Raw genomic sequence first — 18611 nt, 5'->3', positions numbered from 1 at the left:
CTCTCAGCCTAGGGAAGGTGTGGAGAAGGGCTCAGGCAGAGCCGATGGCCGTGAAGCCAGCAGAGCAGGGGCCGGGCCCTCTCACAAGATGGCCTCACTCTGGGTTCTCAAATGGAGCCCACAGAGCTGACAAGCACCGCAGAAGCCAGGGATCTGCCAAGGCCCCACCGCACCTGGAAACCTGGGGTCCAGATGGCAGCCACCCACGTGCCCACCACAGCCCACATATCGCCCACAGCAGCACCCCACCCTGCGGGCACAGGCACAGAACATCCCTGATGCATGGCCTGTCACTTACAGAGGCACACCTGGCGGTGGCACACCCACCCTGGAGCTGTGAGCCCCTCTAGGTGCATCCAGCCTCACAGGTCTACTCTGCCCAACGCTGGGCCAGGCGTCAGCCAGATGGAGGCTGGTCAGTCTCTGTCTCCTAGAAGTCCTTAGGTCCACCTGCACATCTCGCCCGGGGGCCTGGGGACAGCCTCAGCTTTCCTCTCAGTTCTTCCAGAAGGAACATCCTAGCTCCATCCTGTGCCTGCACCTGGCAAAACATGAGCATGCACCTTACCCCAACAACCCCAGTGCAGGCCAGACCTGAGGCAAGTCCATCTGATCTGTGTCAGTCGTCAGTCGTTGGTGAAGGAAGAGGTAGCAGAGGGGGTGAGCCATTCAGAACAGAAGAGCAAGACAACTGAGGGACAGATTTCAGGGATACTCACACTGGGGGCAGCTCTTGCCTGGGCAGACAGTGGGCAGCCAGCTGCCTGGTCGCCGTCTCTCAGAGCGTCTGCCTGCGGGCTCCTTCTCAGCAGACCTTGCGCTGCCAGTCAGGCTGCGCTTGCGTTTCGCAGCAGGACTTCTCGGCACTGCGCGTTCTTATCTTACAACATTTTTTTCATTCACCGAACGCGACACCCAAGGCCACCCCATGACCCACCTCCTTCTCCCCTCCTGGTCTGCGATGTCTCCATGAAGGGCGGCAGTCTCTGCAGTGTGCTGGGTGGCTTCAGCTCTGCCCTGGGCTGAGTGCACTCTTCTGTCCACAGAACTTCCACACACATCATCCGTGAGGAGCTTGCCTTGAGAAAGGTCCCTCCTGGGGACAGAGGACTGACCAGTGGCAGCTGAATCCCAGGCACTGGGTTTTGAGTGACTGCACCTGTGGCATTTCTGCTCTCCCTCTGCTATGGGTTCTCAACCATGAGACCCCAATGCCAGAAGCACAAGAGATCCCCTTCCTTTTGACCTTGGCACCAAGGGTGCCTGCAGCAGAAGCCACCTGGGAGGGAAGCGGCCCTGAAATCCCTGTCTGTTTGCTTGGTTGGTTGGGTCCTGGGGATTGAACCCAGGGGCACTGGACTAGTGAGTCCCTCCTCAGGCTTTTTACTTTCTGTTTTGAGACAGGGTGTCTCTGAGATGCTGGGGCTGGCCTAGAACTTGCCATCCTCTTGCCTCAGCCTCTGGAGATGCTGGGATTGCAGGCGTGTGCCCCCCACACCAAGCCATTGCCTGGATACACCAGGCCTGAAATGCTCAGCCGGCCTGGGTCTCACACACGGGCTGTCCTCTGCCAGGAGGACTCTGACTCAAGGGTCAGGCCTAGCCTTGCCTGGACTCTGGGCATGGTGAGGGAGGGGCTCTCTCCATTCCTTCCTGTGCATGTGCCCCTGCGGACTGGGAGTGGCTGCCTCCCAGGTGACTGAGGAGGCAGGAAGCAGGAGCCCACAGGTGCCCGAGGTGATGGAGCCGGGAGTCAGCCCCAGCGCAGGTGACCTGGGCAGGTGACAGGACTCTGGCCCAGTCCTTCCGGGCCTAGGGGTCTCTGCACACTCAGGCGGTGTTCCCGTCTTCTGCTCAGGTGTCCTGTTGGAGGAGAGGTGGGGAGGGCAGGAAGACATGTGGATTGTGACCGTTTTTTCTGTACCTGAGTGTAACATCACTGTGCCAGGCACCCCTGTATGTTTCCCAAGCAAACTCAATTCCTGATATAAAAAAAGAACAAAGAAATCTCTCAAAATCCTGACTAATGCCTGTGGTATGGCCGTTTGAACACGGATTCTGCCATTTCAGGAATAGAAAATGACGAGGAGATCAAGCAGTTGGACGAAGAGATCAAGGAGCTGAACGAGTCCAATTCCCAGATGGAGGCAGACATGCTCAAACTCAGGACTCAGGTAACGGTCTCTGAAGCCTCCGTCCTCTCCAAGGAGTGGCCTGGGCAGGGCCCCTCTTCAGGGGCAGCTGACCTCTCTGCTTTTCTCCCTGCATTCTTCCTCGTCCACCTTGTGTCCTGGTCTCCTGCTGGACTCCTCTCATGGCGCTGTTTGCTGTGACCCAGTGGCCATGACGGTCCCCTTTCTGTGTGTGTGTGTGTGTGTGTGTGTGTGTGTGTGTGGTAGGATGCCCTCCTGAGTGCCCTTTCCCAGAAGGCCACCTACTACAGCAAAGGCCAGGGTGTCTTCAGGTGTTCCAAGCCCTAGACTTAGGTCACACCTGCGGTGGCAGGGTGCGAGCAGGACTCCGGGACTGCAGAGGAGCCTACTTCTCACTTGGTGCCCTGGTGAAAGCCGCCTGTGCCTGCAGATCCCGGCCATCTACCGGGCAGGGCTGGCTGGGTCTGAGCACCTGCGAGTGCAGCTGGTGAGGAGACTGCCCGTCCCTCCTGACACTGGCCAGCCGGTGGTCTTCCACCTGTGGACACACTGCCCGCTTATCATCAGTCCTCATCAGACGCTGCTCCCCTGGGGCCCTCCACACACTCTTGAGCCACATGATGGCACCGAGTTGCAACAAGCCAGACCAGGTGTGCGATCCGCCAGACAGTGGAGGGGACCATCACTCCTTGACGTTCCTGCTGCAACCAGGAGTGGACAGGGATCATGACCCCATGCTGGGGCTCCTCCCAAGTCACTGGGGTCCTGCTCAGGAAGGGCTGAGATTTAAATCAGTCAAAGAATAGAGCAGGGAGGGAAAGGGAACTATGACAGCATTTCTGAATTTCAGACGACTGCCCAGGGTGAGAAGAAGCTCTCCCCACCACTCTCCATACGAAGGTGCAGGGGGCACCAGCTGCACGCGTGTTTAACATTGCCAATAATGCAATGCCACAGGTTGGCTGAGTTATAAAGAAAAGAGGTTGATTCTAGCTTGCCAGGAACAGGGACTGCCTCTGGGGATGGCTTCTTGCTGGCAGAGTCCAAGGAAGGTGCAAGGTATCACACAGGAGGGACAGGGAGCAGGCATGTGTATGAGTGTGTAAGTGTGTGCATGTGTAGGTTTGTGTCTGTGTGTGGTGTGCGGGCACACGTGAGCTCCTTCTGGCCTCTCTCCTTATAAAATCACCAGGACTCAATCATAGGGCCACACTCTGGTGACCTTCTAATCCTGATCAGATCCCAAAGGCCACACCTCTACACCGGCAGCTGGATTCTGTCTACACCTCATCATGCCTCGAGATGGGGATGAAGTTTCCACTAGTGAAGCCTGAGTCACCGGGGCCACTTCCAAACCATAGCACACCTGTACCCAAGAGGGTTCTTATCAATTGCCACATGCATGCTGTTTGCTGTCCAGCTGAAGAATTCAGACTCGGGGCAAGCACACCTTTGTGTGTTGAGTAGATGTGCACACCACTTTGGAATGTGTTTGAGTAGTGTTTGGGGTCAAGTGCAGCCCAGACAATTCCTGTGTACCCCAAAAACCTAGACCTTCTTATGGTCTGCACTTCAGTGAGAAGGGGTCTGTTTCTGGGTCTTTGAGTCCCCATCAGATCACAAGTCCTAAAAGCCATCCTACCACCTAGGCCCAGAACTGCCCAGCTGCCCGAGGCCAGCCCACCCCTGCTGGGTTTCTGCTCTCATGACTAAATGGCTCAGGGGTCACTCCAGGAAAACTGGGCTGACTGGGCTGCACAAAGTAACCCCACAAGAGACACAAATACCTTTTTCTTTGGGGTCACTGTGACGGCTCCTCTGACCTTAAGGGTCCGCAGGAAGAGAGAGCGAGAGCATGCGCTGACCCCTTTTATTGAGGAGAAGCTATTCAAATGAGGCAAGGGGTCAGGTTTCAGGGGGCTGAGTCTGTCTTCATGATGTCCGCTGTCAGCAGGCTGACTGACACCTGGGTAGGCCACACCCAAGGGCACAGTAAGAGGAGGGGACACACACAAGGCACTTCCATGGAAGATTCTATCCTAAACAGGGCAAGGGGTTATATTACAAAGGAACAGGGGAGCGTAGCTTCACCCACGGGGCTGTAGCAAGACACACCCATGCACGAGACCGACCCTCGACCCTCGAACCCAAGAAGGGTGGGGAAAGCTTGCCACATTTCTGTGACTGAGCGCCTCAGCACCCAGCCGGGGAGAGTGACTCAGTCACGGGCAAGGTTGGTCTCCCACACATCCCAGCTGAGCTGGGCCAAGGCAGCACACACTTCAGTGCTGCAGATGTGATGGGCCTCAGGCTCTGGACTCCACAGACCACTAGTGCATACCTCACCAGTGCAGCCAAGTCACCACCAGCCACAAGGGCTGGGGTGCACGCCCACAGAGAGTACAGAGACAGGCGTGACTCAGCCTCTGTACCATGGGGATTCCTCTGTACACAGAAATCGTTTCCTCTCAGAGTCTAGAAAATGTGTACCCGAAGGCACAGGAGGAGGAGATGCGGGAGCAGGAAGGCACAGGAGGAGGAGATGCGGGAGCAGGAAGGCACAGGAGGAGGAGATGCGCGAGCAGGAAGGCACAGGAGGAGGAGATGCAGGAGCAGGGAGCAGGAAGGCACAGGAGGAGGAGATGCAGGAGCAGGAAGGCACAGGAGGAGGAGGTGCGGGAGCAGGGAGCAGGAAGGCACAGGAGGAGGAGATGCGGGAGCAGGGAGCAGGAAGGCACAGGAGGAGGAGATGCGGGAGCAGGAAGGCACAGGAGGAGGAGATGCAGGAGCAGGGAGCAGGAAGGCACAGGAGGAGGAGATGCGGGAGCAGGAAGGCACAGGAGGAGGAGATGCGGGAGCAGGAAGGCACAGGAGGAGGAGATGCGGGAGCAGGGAGCAGGAAGGCACAGGAGGAGGAGATGCGGGAGCAGGAAGGCACAGGAGGAGGAGATGCGGGAGCAGGAAGGCACAGGAGGAGGAGATGCGGGAGCAGGAAGGCACAGGAGGAGGAGATGCGGGAGCAGGAAGGCACAGGAGGAGGAGATGCGGGAGCAGGAAGGCACAGGAGGAGGAGATGCGGGAGCAGGGAGCAGGCGCAGCCCCAGGCAGCAGGAGGGGCTGGAGGTCTGAGGGGCTGCACCTGGGGGTTGTGGAGAAGGGGTAGGGTTCCAGGACCTGAGTGAGCGGGAAGAGAAGAAAGTTCTGGGCTGGGAAAGCTAGAGCAAGAGGAGGGCGGGTGGGAAGTGGTGAAGCTGTCCCCTGGGGTTCCCTTCCTCACGAGGTCAAGGGCACAGCTGGTTGAGAAGTCAGAATGAGAACTGGAGAAGGAGCTGGCAGGCGACTCGGCCTCTGCAGAGCGTGGTGGCTCTGCACACGCCCACAGCTGCGCTTCTGCAGGTCAGCAGCACAGGCGCCTGGGCTGGGCCACCCTCCACTGTGCCCCACCCAAACCCCACGGACGGCTCCCTGCCACCTGAAGTCCTGGTGGGACCCAGCCCACCCACTCTGGAGTGCCTGTCCCGCCCCCTGGCAGAGAGCAGTGCTCCCCTCTGCGGGGCCTTCCCGAGAGTCTGTCTCCTGACCCTGATGGGCACCATGGCAGACTTCCTGTGCTGTCTGTGAGGCTCACGCCACCCTGGCCAGGAGTCAGACGGCAGGCGTCTCAGCCTTGGCTCACCCGGGCTTCGTGCCCTAGCTCCAGGCCACCTGAAAGCGAGACCCTGTGTCCGTGGCAGGTGGCCGTGGACCTGCGCGGCCGACGTGGCCCTGAAGTGTGCTCACGTCTCAGTGTACCACAGGTGCTGTTAACCATTACAAGAAGCAAAGGCCAGTCCCAGCCCACGGGCCTTTCCAAATCAGGTCTCAGGGTGAATCAGACCCGTAATGACCCTGGTCTCAGAGATGGAAAACTGTAGGTCCAGGGGAGACAGTGAGGAGCAGGCTGTGAAAACCCAGGATCTGGCCAAGTCCCGTGGCCTTTCTGAGGCTGGTGGGATGCTCTCTGAGGAACCAGTGCCCATGCTGGGTGCAGCAGCCTCAGACTGCGGCACCACCTACAGACTCCCCGTCCTCGGGCACTCCACCTTTGTCCCAGGGGAATGGGTGGTCCCCAGACTTAGATCCACACAGGGGGCATGCTGCCCGGGTGTGGGCCAGTGCTCTCATCCCTGAAGGTGAGGACAGGGAATTTCTAATGACCACCTGTGTTCAAGAAGCCCTCGATCCCAGGCCCAGGCTCTGAGCAGAGCAGTGCAGGCCCTCCTGCAGGAGGGACTGAGGTCAGAACTTCTGAAGTCCGAGGGCCACTCCAGGAGGGTGGGCACGAAGATCTCTGCCTATGTTCCCTGTTTCTTTTCTCTCCTCAATTGTGGTCAGCACATCCTGGGGAGGCTGGGGTGGGAGGCCCTGCAGACCCTCCCCTGCACCCCCTCCCCTGCACCCCTTCACACGTGTCTGCCGTTTTGTGCTGCCCCACTGTACAGCCAGCTCCAAGGTGTTCCTGAGCATTTCTCTGCAGCTTGAGTCCCGTGGGCTGGATCTGGCCCCTGGAGCAGCAGATGTCCTCTGCCTGAGGTGGGCTTCCTACCTCCAGGGAAGAACCCAGGGTTTGCCTGGCCAGTCCAGGAATGCCCAGGCCTGCAGCCCTGTTGACCCTCAGGGTGGGAGCACCTTGAGAAGGCCTCAGGCACGTGGGCAGGATCCACAGGAGGACCTGCAGCCTGAGATCCCCCTGGTGAGCTGCAGGCTCAGGGGGCTGGGGAAGCAGGTGAGGCTGAGGCTCGCTGTGCGCCAGCAGCCTGTCTGTTCTTCCTGGTGTTCCTCAGCACCACACAGGCTCGCAGGCTGGTCCCATTGCAGAGAAGGAAAGGTCCCAGGCATAGTTCAGAGCCTGTGTGCCCATGGTCACAGGGTTGGAGTGCACAGACCACGTTTGTGTCATGGCAGAGTGGACGCACCCGTGAGAATTGTCCCACTTTGAGAAGAACACACAGCGTCAGCTCCTCGGGTTCCCCCACAGAGGACCTGGCCTGGGGGCTTGGCAGGGTGGCTGGATTACAGGCTCCCTGGTCCCAGGAGAACACTACACTCGGAGGGTCCAGGCTCTTGAGTAGGGAGCTTAGGTTGAAAGAGAAATTGATCTTTTTTTATTATTTATTTTTTAAATTTTAATTTGTTAGACATGACAACAGAATGCATTTCACTTCGTAGTACACATATAGAGCACAATTTTTCAAGATCCTGGTTGTACAGAGTATATTCACAACATTCGTGTCTTCACATGTACTTGGGGTAATGATGTCCATCTCATGCCACCATCTTTCCTACTCCCATGTCCCCTCCCTCCCCCTCCCTCCCTTTTACCCTGTCTAAAGTTCCTCCCCATCCCATTATAGATCAGCATCCTCATCTCAGAGAAAACATTCAGCATCTGGTTTTTGGGGATTGGCTTAATTCACTTAGCATTATAGTCTCCAACTCCATCCGTTTACCTGCAAGTGCCATGGTTTTATGATCTTCTATTTCCGAGTACTATTCCCTTGTGTAGATGTGCCACAGTTTCTTTATCCACTCATCTACTGAAGGGCATCTAGGTTGGCTCCACAGTTTAGCCATAGTGAATTGATCTGCTATGAACACTGATGCCTCTGTGTCACTGTAGTGTGCTGTTTCTAAGTCTTTGGGCTATAAACTGAGGAGTGGGATAGCTGGGTTAAAGAGAAGTTGATCTTAAATGTGTCCCCACAAATGCTGGTGAGACAGGCAGACAGGGTGTGGTGTGTGATGAAGGCCCTGGGAGCTCAGGAGTGGGGTGCCTAGGCCCTTACTTTGTGTGTCAGTCCTCGTGGAAGAGAAATGGCTTGGGAGTGGGTCAGAGCAATCAGGTGCACAGGGGAGCAGGGCTGGCACCACACAGAGACCTGCTGAGGGTGAGGGTGCTGGAAGCCTCAGGGTGCTGAGCCCAGGGAACCAGGCCAGTGCCCTGGGTGGCCCTGCAGGGAGCAGTGTCGGGGCCTCTGCTCAGGGAGTGTGGTGCTCCTGCACTCCGCCTGCGCTCCCCTGCCTGGTGACCCCGCGGAGCTCTGGCCGCCCTGACACCCCTCCGCTGTGTTTCGTGCTGAGGAGCTCACACTGCACATGGGGACTTTCTCCCCAGTGACCTCCGGGAGCACACAGGCCTGGAGGTGGAGGCACAGTCGGCCAGGACCTGGGGAGGGGTCCTCCAGGGAAGGTGGGCTTGCCACACGCCCACTGTGGCCGGCACGGGTTCCCGGAGATGGTACTTTAACAAGAGAGAGTCACCCAGGGAGCAGGAAAGGGGGCCTGGAGCAGTACCCCAGAGGACAGTGGGGCTGGAGAGCCCCATTCACCCACCGCTGAGGGGCGTCACCACTGAGGGGCGTCACCACCCTTGGCTTCCACACAAGCCCCGGCCCCCAGCTGCCGTGAAGAGGAGAGGTACCCAGGAGGTACACCCCATATCAAGACGAGGGCACAGTAGTGGGGAGAGGGGGGGATGGGAGCCCAGAGTGGCCAGTGGGAAGAAGATGCCGGAGAGCCAGGTTCCTCGGCCAGTTGCCCAGGGAGAGGCCCGGGTCACGGCTGAGAATCCAGGGCTGTGAGGGGAGGACAGCAGAGACTCAGAGCACGGGAGACTGTCTCTGTGTGAGCTGGGGAGGCCCAAGGCCCCAGTCAGGTCCTGACCTGGTCCTTAGAGGAAGCAAGTCTATGCAGGAAGCCTGGTGGACAGAGCAGCCCAGGCCCCAGCTGAGCAGGAAGAGGAATGGGGGTCATTAGGACTTAGCTGTGGCCAGATGGGAAGAGGAAGCTTTAGCACTCACTCAGTAACTGCCAACTCAGGTCCCAGCACTGTCCAGTGAGCCTCCAGGGGATAGCACCAGGCTGGGGACCATCATTGGGATACCTCCACCTGCAGCAACTCTCAAAACATCCAAAGCTGAAAAGTAGAAGCAACCCGGAATCTTCAAGGACTTCCCATGCTAGTCCAGCTAGTCCAGCAAGTCCAGTTGCCACATTTTCTTTCTTTCTTTTTTCCTTTTGTGAGTTGCTGGGGGTTGAACCCAGGGCTTGGGCATGCGAGGCCAGCCCTCTGCCAACTGGGCTATGCCCCAGCCCCCAGTTCACACGTTTTCCAGTGTAATGGACCAGAAGCCTGAGAACCAGCCCTTCGGGTGGCCCGTCCTGCGCAGACGCTGCTGTGCACTGGGCAGTCTGGGCGCACGCCCAGGCGACGTGTGTTACATGTCACACGCGTGTGTGTTCTAGATCACCACGATGGAAAGCAACCTGAAGACGATCGAGGAGGAGAACAAGGTCATCGAGCAGCAGAACGAGTCCCTGCTGCACGAGCTGGCCAACCTGAGCCAGTCCCTGATCCACAGCCTGGCCAACATCCAGCTGCCTCACATGGTAAGTGAATGGCGCCCGGAGGGCGGCCTCCCTTCTCACGTGGGTAGGTGTCCATGGTCCTCCGCCTGCGGGCACCTTGGTCACCATCCCAGAGCCATGTCGCTGCCCGCTAGCCACCGTGGTGGGCGGATCCATGGAGCCGAGTTGCTGACAGGCTGTCTAGTTGATGACGCAGGGGCAGGGTGCTGTGCTCTGTTTTATGCTGTTGTGAATATACTATGAAGAAAATAAAAGTTGTGTATGAACTACTATTTAATATTTCGTAGGATCCAATCAATGAACAAAATTTTGATGCTTACGTGACTACTTTGACGGAAATGTATACAAATCAAGACCGTTATCAGAGTCCAGAAAATAAGGCCCTACTGGAAAATATAAAGCAGGCTGTGAGAGGAATTCAGGTCTGAACAGCTGCTCTAGTGGCGAGACTCATGCTAAGAAAGGACGCCTCTTGGTTTCGGCTGCTGTGACTTGTTACCAGAAAGCGTTCTATTTATTTCTGTCGGAACAGTGTTATGCTTACGAGACTCCACACGGTTTTGTGTCTTGCTTTAAGATAGCACCTGCAGAATAGTTTTTGAACACATTCACATTTTGTACGTTTTCCTAAGAGCTGACGTAGTGTGATCTGCCGTGTAATGTTTATAGCTGCTACTGTATGCACACTGGGGGTATATATATTTCTGAAGAGGTAAGCTGATCAAAATAAATAGAGTGTAAATTCTTTTTAATGCTTTAGTGATTAAATGTTTTAGTATTTTGAACTGAAATGGACAAAAAAAGATAAAGAAAAAAAAACAGCTTTGAATGACCATGTTGTGGCCCCACGGCCACTTTTTAGACATTATCATTTTGCCTCGTGTTGGAGGACTTTATGGAATTTAAGAAATACATTTTGTGTGCATATTGTTTCATAGCGAGAATTGGTTGCAAAATGCTTTATTTTTGAACAATGCTTGGAAATATTATGTGATTTTTTTGTTTGTTTGTTTTAGGAGGATGGTGTATGGTGGGGGCAATAAGTGAGGTTTTTTGCATTCCAAGGAAATGGCATATGGATTAACTGTAAGAAATGAAATAAGTAATTTATTGTAAGACAACATCAAGCCATGGAAACTTGGCAGAAGATTCAAAGCAGCTTAAGCAGCACTTTTAAATTAACTCCTAAACATTACATGGTGTGACTCTGGAGACTTCCGTTAAGACAGGACCTTGTCAGAGGTGGACAGCACGAAGATTTCCTTTTGGTTCTCAGTACCCTCTGGAACAACCTTCTCTTATCTCTCCTAGAGTCCCGTGCCCCTCTGAACTGTTCCCGCAACATAGTTTACCTAACAGAAGTTGTGTGCTTTCAATTTGAGCAAAAAAGATAATTTAAGAGCATTTATTTCCCCTTTTCACTTTTAAAAAATCATTATCGTTGCTATTCTCATTTCACGTTTGAGGGACAAAAGCTAACGGCTGTGAGCACTCTGCTTTCTGGACTGAATTTCCTGCTGGACGGTGGGAAAGCAGCTCTGTAAAGTTTCCCGCCCCTCGCCCCACCCGACCCTGACTCTGAATCGGCCTTGGCCCTATTCAGAGCGCTCTGAGAACGACGGACGCTCACGCCCTGCCCTCGCGGGTCCAGGTGACCACAGAGCATTGCATAGCCTTGTTGGCTATTGTGCCCTATGCTGAGAATGAATGCAATCAGAGTTTAACCTGACTAATATACTGCAGCACTTTTTGCTTTGAACTAGGTCATCTTAGACTTCTTACACCTTCAGGATTGGATTGTTTGACTCCAATGACTGCACTATCTGTATGCATAAGACCACTTTTGACGGCTGCGTTCCCCTTCTAAGTAGTCTTTTGACGATGTGTTGTGTTTCCTGATGTTGATTTCTTTTAGTAGCATCTCTCCTTCCATGTCTTGATGTTATGCAGGAAGTACAAAAGTACTTTAAAATTTTGTTATGAAAAAAAAGATGGGTTTTGTAAAAATTAAAAAAAAAAATATTTTTAGCAGAACAGGACTTACAGGGTCATTGTCCCCACAATGTGCCAGTCGACTATTTGCACTTACCTTGTCCTATTATCCGTACGGAGGTGTGCAATTCCTGTGTCGGTCGCCTCGCGACATGAAGCTGGACGGATGAGAGCGGAGGCCCCACGGCTGACCCACCGCGTAGCCCAGGGAGACTACAGGGATCTCACGACGAACATTCTGATACAATACTCGACCTCGGTATATATATGTGTATAGATGTGTGTACATCCCAGCGGCACTTTATACTGTTCACTGTACAGACGCCTACAGTTCTCCAGGACGGTCATTCCTAGCTGGGAGAAGACGACGTCACTGCTCGGGGCCCTGGCACGCCCCTTCTGTTGTGCGACTAGTCCTAGCTGCCATGCTCAGAAATGCCTTTTGAGAGCAGAAGCAAGGTGCTCACTGTCACCTGATGCCATACACGGTCCGGGCCTCGCCTCGGAGGGCCCCTGTTCATAGCGGCACACGCATTCCCCCGCGTCTCGTCTGCAGCTTCTCGGCCAATGTAGTATGCTTTTAGTAGAGTAATAGGTAGTATCGGTTTGGATTCTCATTGTCATCCCCCATGTACAATGGAAAGGGACACTAAGCACAAACCTGCTGCTCATGTAACGTTGGTACATAATCAAATCAGAGTCATCTGTGACTGTTGTATAGGGATCACAGTGCCACCTGTTAGAATGCTGACCTTCCATATGGGCTATTGTGAGTTACCAGAGCTTATTTATTATAACTTATTGTTCATATTCATTTGAGTTAATTTAAGCAATCATTTATCAAGACAGAATTTTGTATAAACTATTTATTGTGCTCTCTGTGGAACTGAAGTTTGATTTATTTTTGTACTACACGGCATGGGTTTGTTGACACTTTAATTTTGCTATAAATGTGTGGAATCACAAGTTGCTGTGATACTTCATTTTTAAATTGTGAACTTTGTACAAACTTTGTCATGCTGGATGTGAACACATCTTATCTAAATAAAGAGGTGTTGCCACGTTTGTAGCACGAAGGATCTCTACCCGGGTCTGCGTCTTCCCTGGGCCTCCGGCCCCCAAACCAGAGCTACTCTCTGCACTGCCGTACGATCGAGGGCTGGTCCTCAACTCTGGGGCGGGTCAGAGGGAACAACTGTGTGAGTGCTTTCCTAGTCTGCCCACAGTGTCCTTTTTGAAAACACAATTTTGTCACATTTCCTGCAGCACCTCCCAGCTCAGAGTGTGCATGGAGGTGAGGACACTGCCCCTGTCACTCAGGTGTCCCCAGGGACATCTGCTGGGAACAGAGGTGCAGTCCTCATACTCTCCGTGACCATGTTGTCACTGAACAGCTCCCACACCAACGGCCCCACTGGAACCAGTGACGTCCGTCCTGGCTTTCACCTGCCTGTGACCCAGTGCAGAGTCACAGGCTGCAGCTGGTGTTGGGCTTCGCCCTTCTCCTCCTTATTCTTGGCCTCCGTTGTCTCCCACAGCAGGGGTCATTCTCCCAGGCCTCCAGCAGCTGCTCTGCAAAGTGTCTAAGTCGTCTGTGTGGCTGCCGCCACTCCTCTGCCGTAGATCCCGGGGGAGGCGCCTTCTCGATCTCACACCAGATCCAGTCCTGCCTGAGTCTCCATGGATGGTCACCTGGGTGTGAGGAGATGACACATTGCTGCTTCAGCACTTGCAGCAGGATCCGAGCACCCTCCAACGTGCACCCTCCAAATGTGGCTTCACAGTGGATGACCAACCCCCTCTCACATCACCTCAATTGAAAAGGAACCTCATGGTTTAAAATTCCAAAATATCCCCACTGCACTCACACAAGTCCCCTTAACATACAATTTAAGGAAAAGACCTTGTAAGTTTTGTTAAATTCCAGAATCTCTGCGCAGTGGTGCCTCCCACTGCCTTGAGCTCAGGTCAAGAGCTCCCCTTGGAAGCTGGCGCCTGGTGTCACTCCCAGCAGCACCGCTTTCCAGAGAGTCGCCACCCACCCGCAGCAAGCCCAGCTGGCGCCCTGGTGAAGGGGCAGGGGCTCTGCCTCGGGATGCCTCCCCTTCACTCTCCGGGACCTGCAGCGGGAAACCTCTGTCCAGCATCAACGGCCATCTGTAGGAACAAATGATGTTCATGCAGCTGGTGACTGCCATGCCCCAGGTCTGTCACCTGATGATTAAAAGCCATTTTCCCCAGGAGCAGTGTGTGCCCAAGAAGTGATAGCACTTTCAAACGGTAACTTAACTAATGTCAAAATCTTTGAAAATTCAAGATTTTGACCCCAAATCACCCAACTTTATCCTAAAACTATTGAAAGAGTCGCAAATGCATCAAAATAAATCAAAACAGCCTTAAAAATTATACTATAGAGGGATAAGTAAGGGATTCATGAGACTCGCCCCTGTTGGGGCTGTTGAAGGAGCCTTAGAGGGGCAGGTGCAGCTCAGAGGCAGAGTGCTCGCCAGGTGCTCGGGAAGCCCTGGGTTCCGGCGCACACGCGATCCTTAAACTCGGGAAGATGACTGGGACGGAACCAGGGAACTGTGAACACGTGAGGCCGGTGGCCAGCATGGAGGCCGGTCAAGTGCATGCCCAGAGACGCTGCTCCCCGCCTCCTGTGACTGCAGCACACAGGCCGCAGGCCACGCCCGAGGAGGAGGAGCGCCAGGCGGGGAGCGCAGGTCGTGCCTCGGGCAGCACCCTGTGTTTCAGGTAAGAGCAGGAAGACGGCGCAGGCCAGAAGGGCACACAGAGAGTGCCCCTCGCGTGGCCCCAGGCTGGCCTGCTGCGTGCCTGTGGCTTTGTGGAACCCAACAAGGAGGCGGCATCAGTGTTGTCTCACTGGGCAGAGGCCAAGCGTGGTCGGGGCACTGGGGGGCTGAGGCTGAAACAGGTGTGAGTCCATCCAAAGGACACGCCCCGTCGGCAGCCCACCTGTGGGTGTCAGAGCAACCACAGGGACACGGCCAGGGGCCTGCAAGGGCATAGACACCAAGCGGGAAATGGTGCGGCCGCCAGACTCTGGACGGTGGCCTCTGGCCAGTCAGTCCTCGGCCATCCCCCAGGGGGCCCAAGGATTCCAAAAGCCTGGTGTCTCTGCATCCCCTGAATATTGGGAAGCAGCCCTCCCCTCCACACAGGAAGCCGTTTGCAGCCTCTGCCAGCTGTGAGTGGCTTCTCTGTGTCACCAAACACACTTCCCGTGGAGTTAGCTGGAGGCCAGTCCTGCTGGAGGAAGACGCGGCAGTTAGGCCCCTGGGCAGGATGCAGCTCTTCTTCCTGGGCAGTGCCATGTGGACTGGTGCCCTGCATTCAGGGCAGCAGATAACGCAGAGGAGCCAGGACCTCAGGCAGAGTGCAATCTAAATCCACATCAAGGAAAAACCTGAGCGTCCAGCAAGGCCTGGCTGCCTGGCCACGAGCGGGAGGTGGGCAATGTCCCTGTTCTTCCCTGTCCGTTTCTTCACACCAGACGCTTTTCCCTTCTGTGCTGCAGTCCGTGCCCTTAAGTGGCCTCCAGTCATTTTTTGAGCAAGGCAAGAGAAACATAAGGAAGGAAAGACAAGCACAGGGAGGGGGTGGGAGGGCCGGGGAGCAGGGGCCGGGGAGCAGGCCCAGCCAGAGCGAAGCAGTCTCAGTTGGCGTGACAGCAGAACTCCTGGAGCGGCCCCAGGCTCAGGTACAGGTGGGTGGGCTGCAGGTGGCCATGGCCCTGTTGTTCCCGAGGCTCAGCTTCCCTTCCCTGGAACCGGGCAGCCTGGCCAGGGCGACCTGCACAGCCCTCAGGGGGGAGCCCTGAGCCATCACCGAGATGCGCACTGCTCATCTCGGGGCAGAACCACGGCGGTCAGAGCTTCTCCTCAGCCACAGGGTTTTCTATCCCGTGTGTAAAGAGAAACAGTAAGTATTAAGATCATTTTCTTCATCTAATCTGTGGGGGCAAAACCTGCCCACGACCAGCTGAGAGTGGGCTACAAAAGCGACCTTATTAACCTCTGTGTGCACCAAGCTGGGCGCCCACACCATCTTCTCCACACAGACCTCCCGAACACCACCTCGGCTTTGCCAAGACCCTGCTGAGGGCAGACGTTCCCTGGGAAGTGTCTCGCCCGACTAGAGGAGCCCTGCGGTGGGGACCCTGCTCCTCTCCTGCTTTCCTAGCGGACACAGGATTCACACTCCCTGTCCAGGAGTGGACAGAACTGGGGCCAGAAGGATGCTACTTCCCTCCTCTGCTGGGAATGGCCTCTTTACACCGCCCAGATCCTGGGATCCGGGCAGATCATCGTGAGCATGCAGTAGAGACGATGCCACCAGGAAGAGAGGGTCAAGGGGAAAGCACGACTCTCATTTCCTGGTCTTCAGGACCCAGATGGTCAAGGAAGCCACTGGCTCCATAAGCCAACTGAAAGACCCCATCAGGGTCCCCCTTCACCCCTGGCTTCTGGGTCCCCCGAGTCAGACACTGTCTGTCTCCAGCCCCCACCAGCAAGTCTCAGGTGGTTTCAAAACCCAACAGTTTGAAGACAGCCCCCCAAATAACTTGGAAACCCCGAAATTGTGTCCTCAGCTGTACGGAAACGAAAGCAGACCCTCAGCTGAGAGCAGACGGAGGCCGTTGTGTGGCAGCTGCTGGGACCAGGATTTGGCAGACTCCAAAGCAGGCGAGGGGAGGAAGGCCTTGCAGGGGAGGGAGGGTCTCAGGGCAATGCCCAGGGGGCCGCTGGCCTGGGCAGGCAGACGGCTGCTGGGGAGCTTCCTTCAGAACTGGTACAGTGCTGCAGTCTGGCTGGGCCCAAATCACGAGCCACCCAAGCAGGAACAAACTTTATTTCCGAACTCCCGCGAACGCCACGCACCTCTGGGGACACAACACACACCAACCGGAAATCCCTCCTCCAGCACTTCCCCAACCAACGCGAACTCCCCAGGAATCCCCACGAGAACTCCAAAGTAGCGCGGACAGCAGGGGTCTAATACACAGTTGAACACTCAGCTTAACATAACCATCATCATCTCAAAGGCTCGCGGGCATCACCTCTCAACCACTCCGTTCTGGCAAAAAATGCCATGCGTCATCCCGACTCGGCTGTGGTCCTCAACAGTACAGGGGCCAGCTGGCTCCTGCGACATCCGAAGTTGGAAGGAAGGACCATTACAGGAGCCATGAGTCAGTGTGCTGACCGCTCAGTGCGGGTCACCACGGGCTGCTGTCTAGCTCTAGGGGAGCCACTGGCTTCCTGTAGCAGACTGGTATCCCAGCCTGTTTATCACAAGTAAGAGGCTGGTTTCCTGGGTAGATGGCTGCAGGCTAGTCATGTGTGACCTGCCCTTTCTCTATGTATTTATTCTTGTTAGCAGGCACCTTTCAACCTGTGAGAATTAAGAACTAAAACACTTTTGTGTTAAAATTGGGCTTAGCAGGCATGAGTTGAAATGCCCAGGGCATCATGCTGAATAGGGTCCCCATTTGGAAACTGCAAAGTTCTATCTGTCCATCTTTGTTTTGATGACAGGATACCTGAGACTCGATCTGCTCATGGTCCTGGGGGCTGAGGGTCATGGTCGGCCCCAGCCGGGTGAGGGCCCCATACTTCCTCAAACTTCTGGCAGAGAAGAGCAACCAGGTTGTTGGAAAAGACAAACACAAGGGTCAACAGAGGGCTCTGGAGGTAGCTGGCAGCCCAAGAGAAAGAACTCAGGAAAGAACCCACAGGACTCTGTCACCTCTTACAGGCCACAGTTTCCATGTGAGCTTGGAGGGACACACGCCATTCACAATACAGCACTCTAGTTTTGATTCACCTGTGATTCCCTCTACCTGTGCCAAGAGTCATTAAGAGAAACAGTCCTCCTCTGTTTCAAAGGGTATCCTTTTTTTTTTTTTTACAGTGTGGGTAGGAAAAGGGAAACTGGCCCTTTCTTTCCCTTATCTACAATTTTTTAATAATTTTATTTATTTTTTATGTGGTGCTAAGGATCAAACCCAGTGCCTCACATGTGCTAGGCAAGTGCTAGCAACCTCAGCCCTAAAAGAGTATTCTTATATTATAAAAATAACATGAGGTGCTTAATAGACAGCAGAGTTCTTGAAAGGGAAAATAAAGACATTAAATTTTTAACTTAGTTTTGATGATGTGCAATTCACCAGATTTTTTGACAAGACCATATATTAGTCAAGGGTTACTCAATACTGATTGTTCAAGGCATCATATTTATGTAAAAGGCAGCATATTTATTTAAGTTTAACTTTAAATGCTTACAAAAGAACCAAGATTTTGTTATGGTTTGGATGTGGTGTCCCTCAAAACCTCACGTGTGCAAGAAGATTTGGAGGAGAAATTAATGGGTTATCCGAGCCTTAACCCAATCAGTGAATTACCCCCCTGGTAGGATTAACTGAGTGGCAACTGGAGACAGGTGGGATGTGGCTGGAGGAGGACGGCACTGGGGCATGGCTTTGGGGTGTACCTTTGTGTCTGGTGAGTGGAGACCTCTCCCTCTCCCTGCCTCCCCCGCCCCTGCTTCCTAATCTCCGTGGGAGCTGCTTCCCTCTGCCACACTCTTCTGCCATGAGGTTCTGCCCACCTTGAGCCCCGAGGAATGGAGCCACCTTCTTTGGACTAAGACCTCTGAAACTGTGAGCCCTCAAATAACTTCCTCCTCCACAAAGCTTCTGGTTGGGTCCTTTTAGTCACAGCAGTGAAAAAAAAGCTGACTAAAACAGATCTTAAATGTCTAGTTGTGTCAAAGTAAAGCAAAAGTCACTTCTATGTTGCGTTGTTAACAATGAGCCAAGATTCAGAGCAGCCAACGGCCATTGATGCACTGCCTGTGCCTGGGTCCTGTCAGGGACAGCCTCCACCCAGCTTGCTAGAGCCCTGGGTGCTCTGGGCCCTGGCAGTGCCCAGCTGCAGCAGGTGTCTTGCAGGGAGAACCCCTTCAGACCTCGCCACTCCCCATACCCAAGGCTCTTTCCTGTCACCACCCTGCAGGGGATCCGGTCATCCAAGA

General features: G+C 54.6%; 1 protein-coding gene across 4 annotated transcripts in view; it reads left to right on the top strand.

Moving 5' to 3' along the window:
* Myt1l (myelin transcription factor 1 like) overlaps positions 1 to 10603 on the top strand; it is a 126976-nt gene extending 116373 nt beyond the window's left edge. For 2 of the 4 annotated variants that reach the window (XM_027937821.2, XM_027937820.2), the window contains exons 18-20: positions 2071 to 2174; positions 9438 to 9581; positions 9848 to 9988. In XM_027937821.2, coding sequence (XP_027793622.2) covers positions 2071 to 2174; positions 9438 to 9581; positions 9848 to 9988 — 389 coding nt within the window. Of the gene's footprint in view, positions 1 to 2070; positions 2181 to 9437; positions 9582 to 9847; positions 9989 to 10576 lie in introns of those variants that run through there. The other 2 variants (XM_027937824.2, XM_027937823.2) reach the window with 2 other exon arrangements.
* The last annotated feature ends 8008 nt before the right edge of the window (positions 10604 to 18611 follow it).

The sequence above is a fragment of the Marmota flaviventris genome, chromosome 14 (genome assembly GCF_047511675.1).
Source record: "Marmota flaviventris isolate mMarFla1 chromosome 14, mMarFla1.hap1, whole genome shotgun sequence".
Classification (NCBI taxonomy): domain Eukaryota; kingdom Metazoa; phylum Chordata; class Mammalia; order Rodentia; family Sciuridae; genus Marmota; species Marmota flaviventris.
The sequence above is the reverse complement of the archived record's forward strand: the minus strand, read 5'-3'. Positions and strand labels throughout refer to the sequence as shown.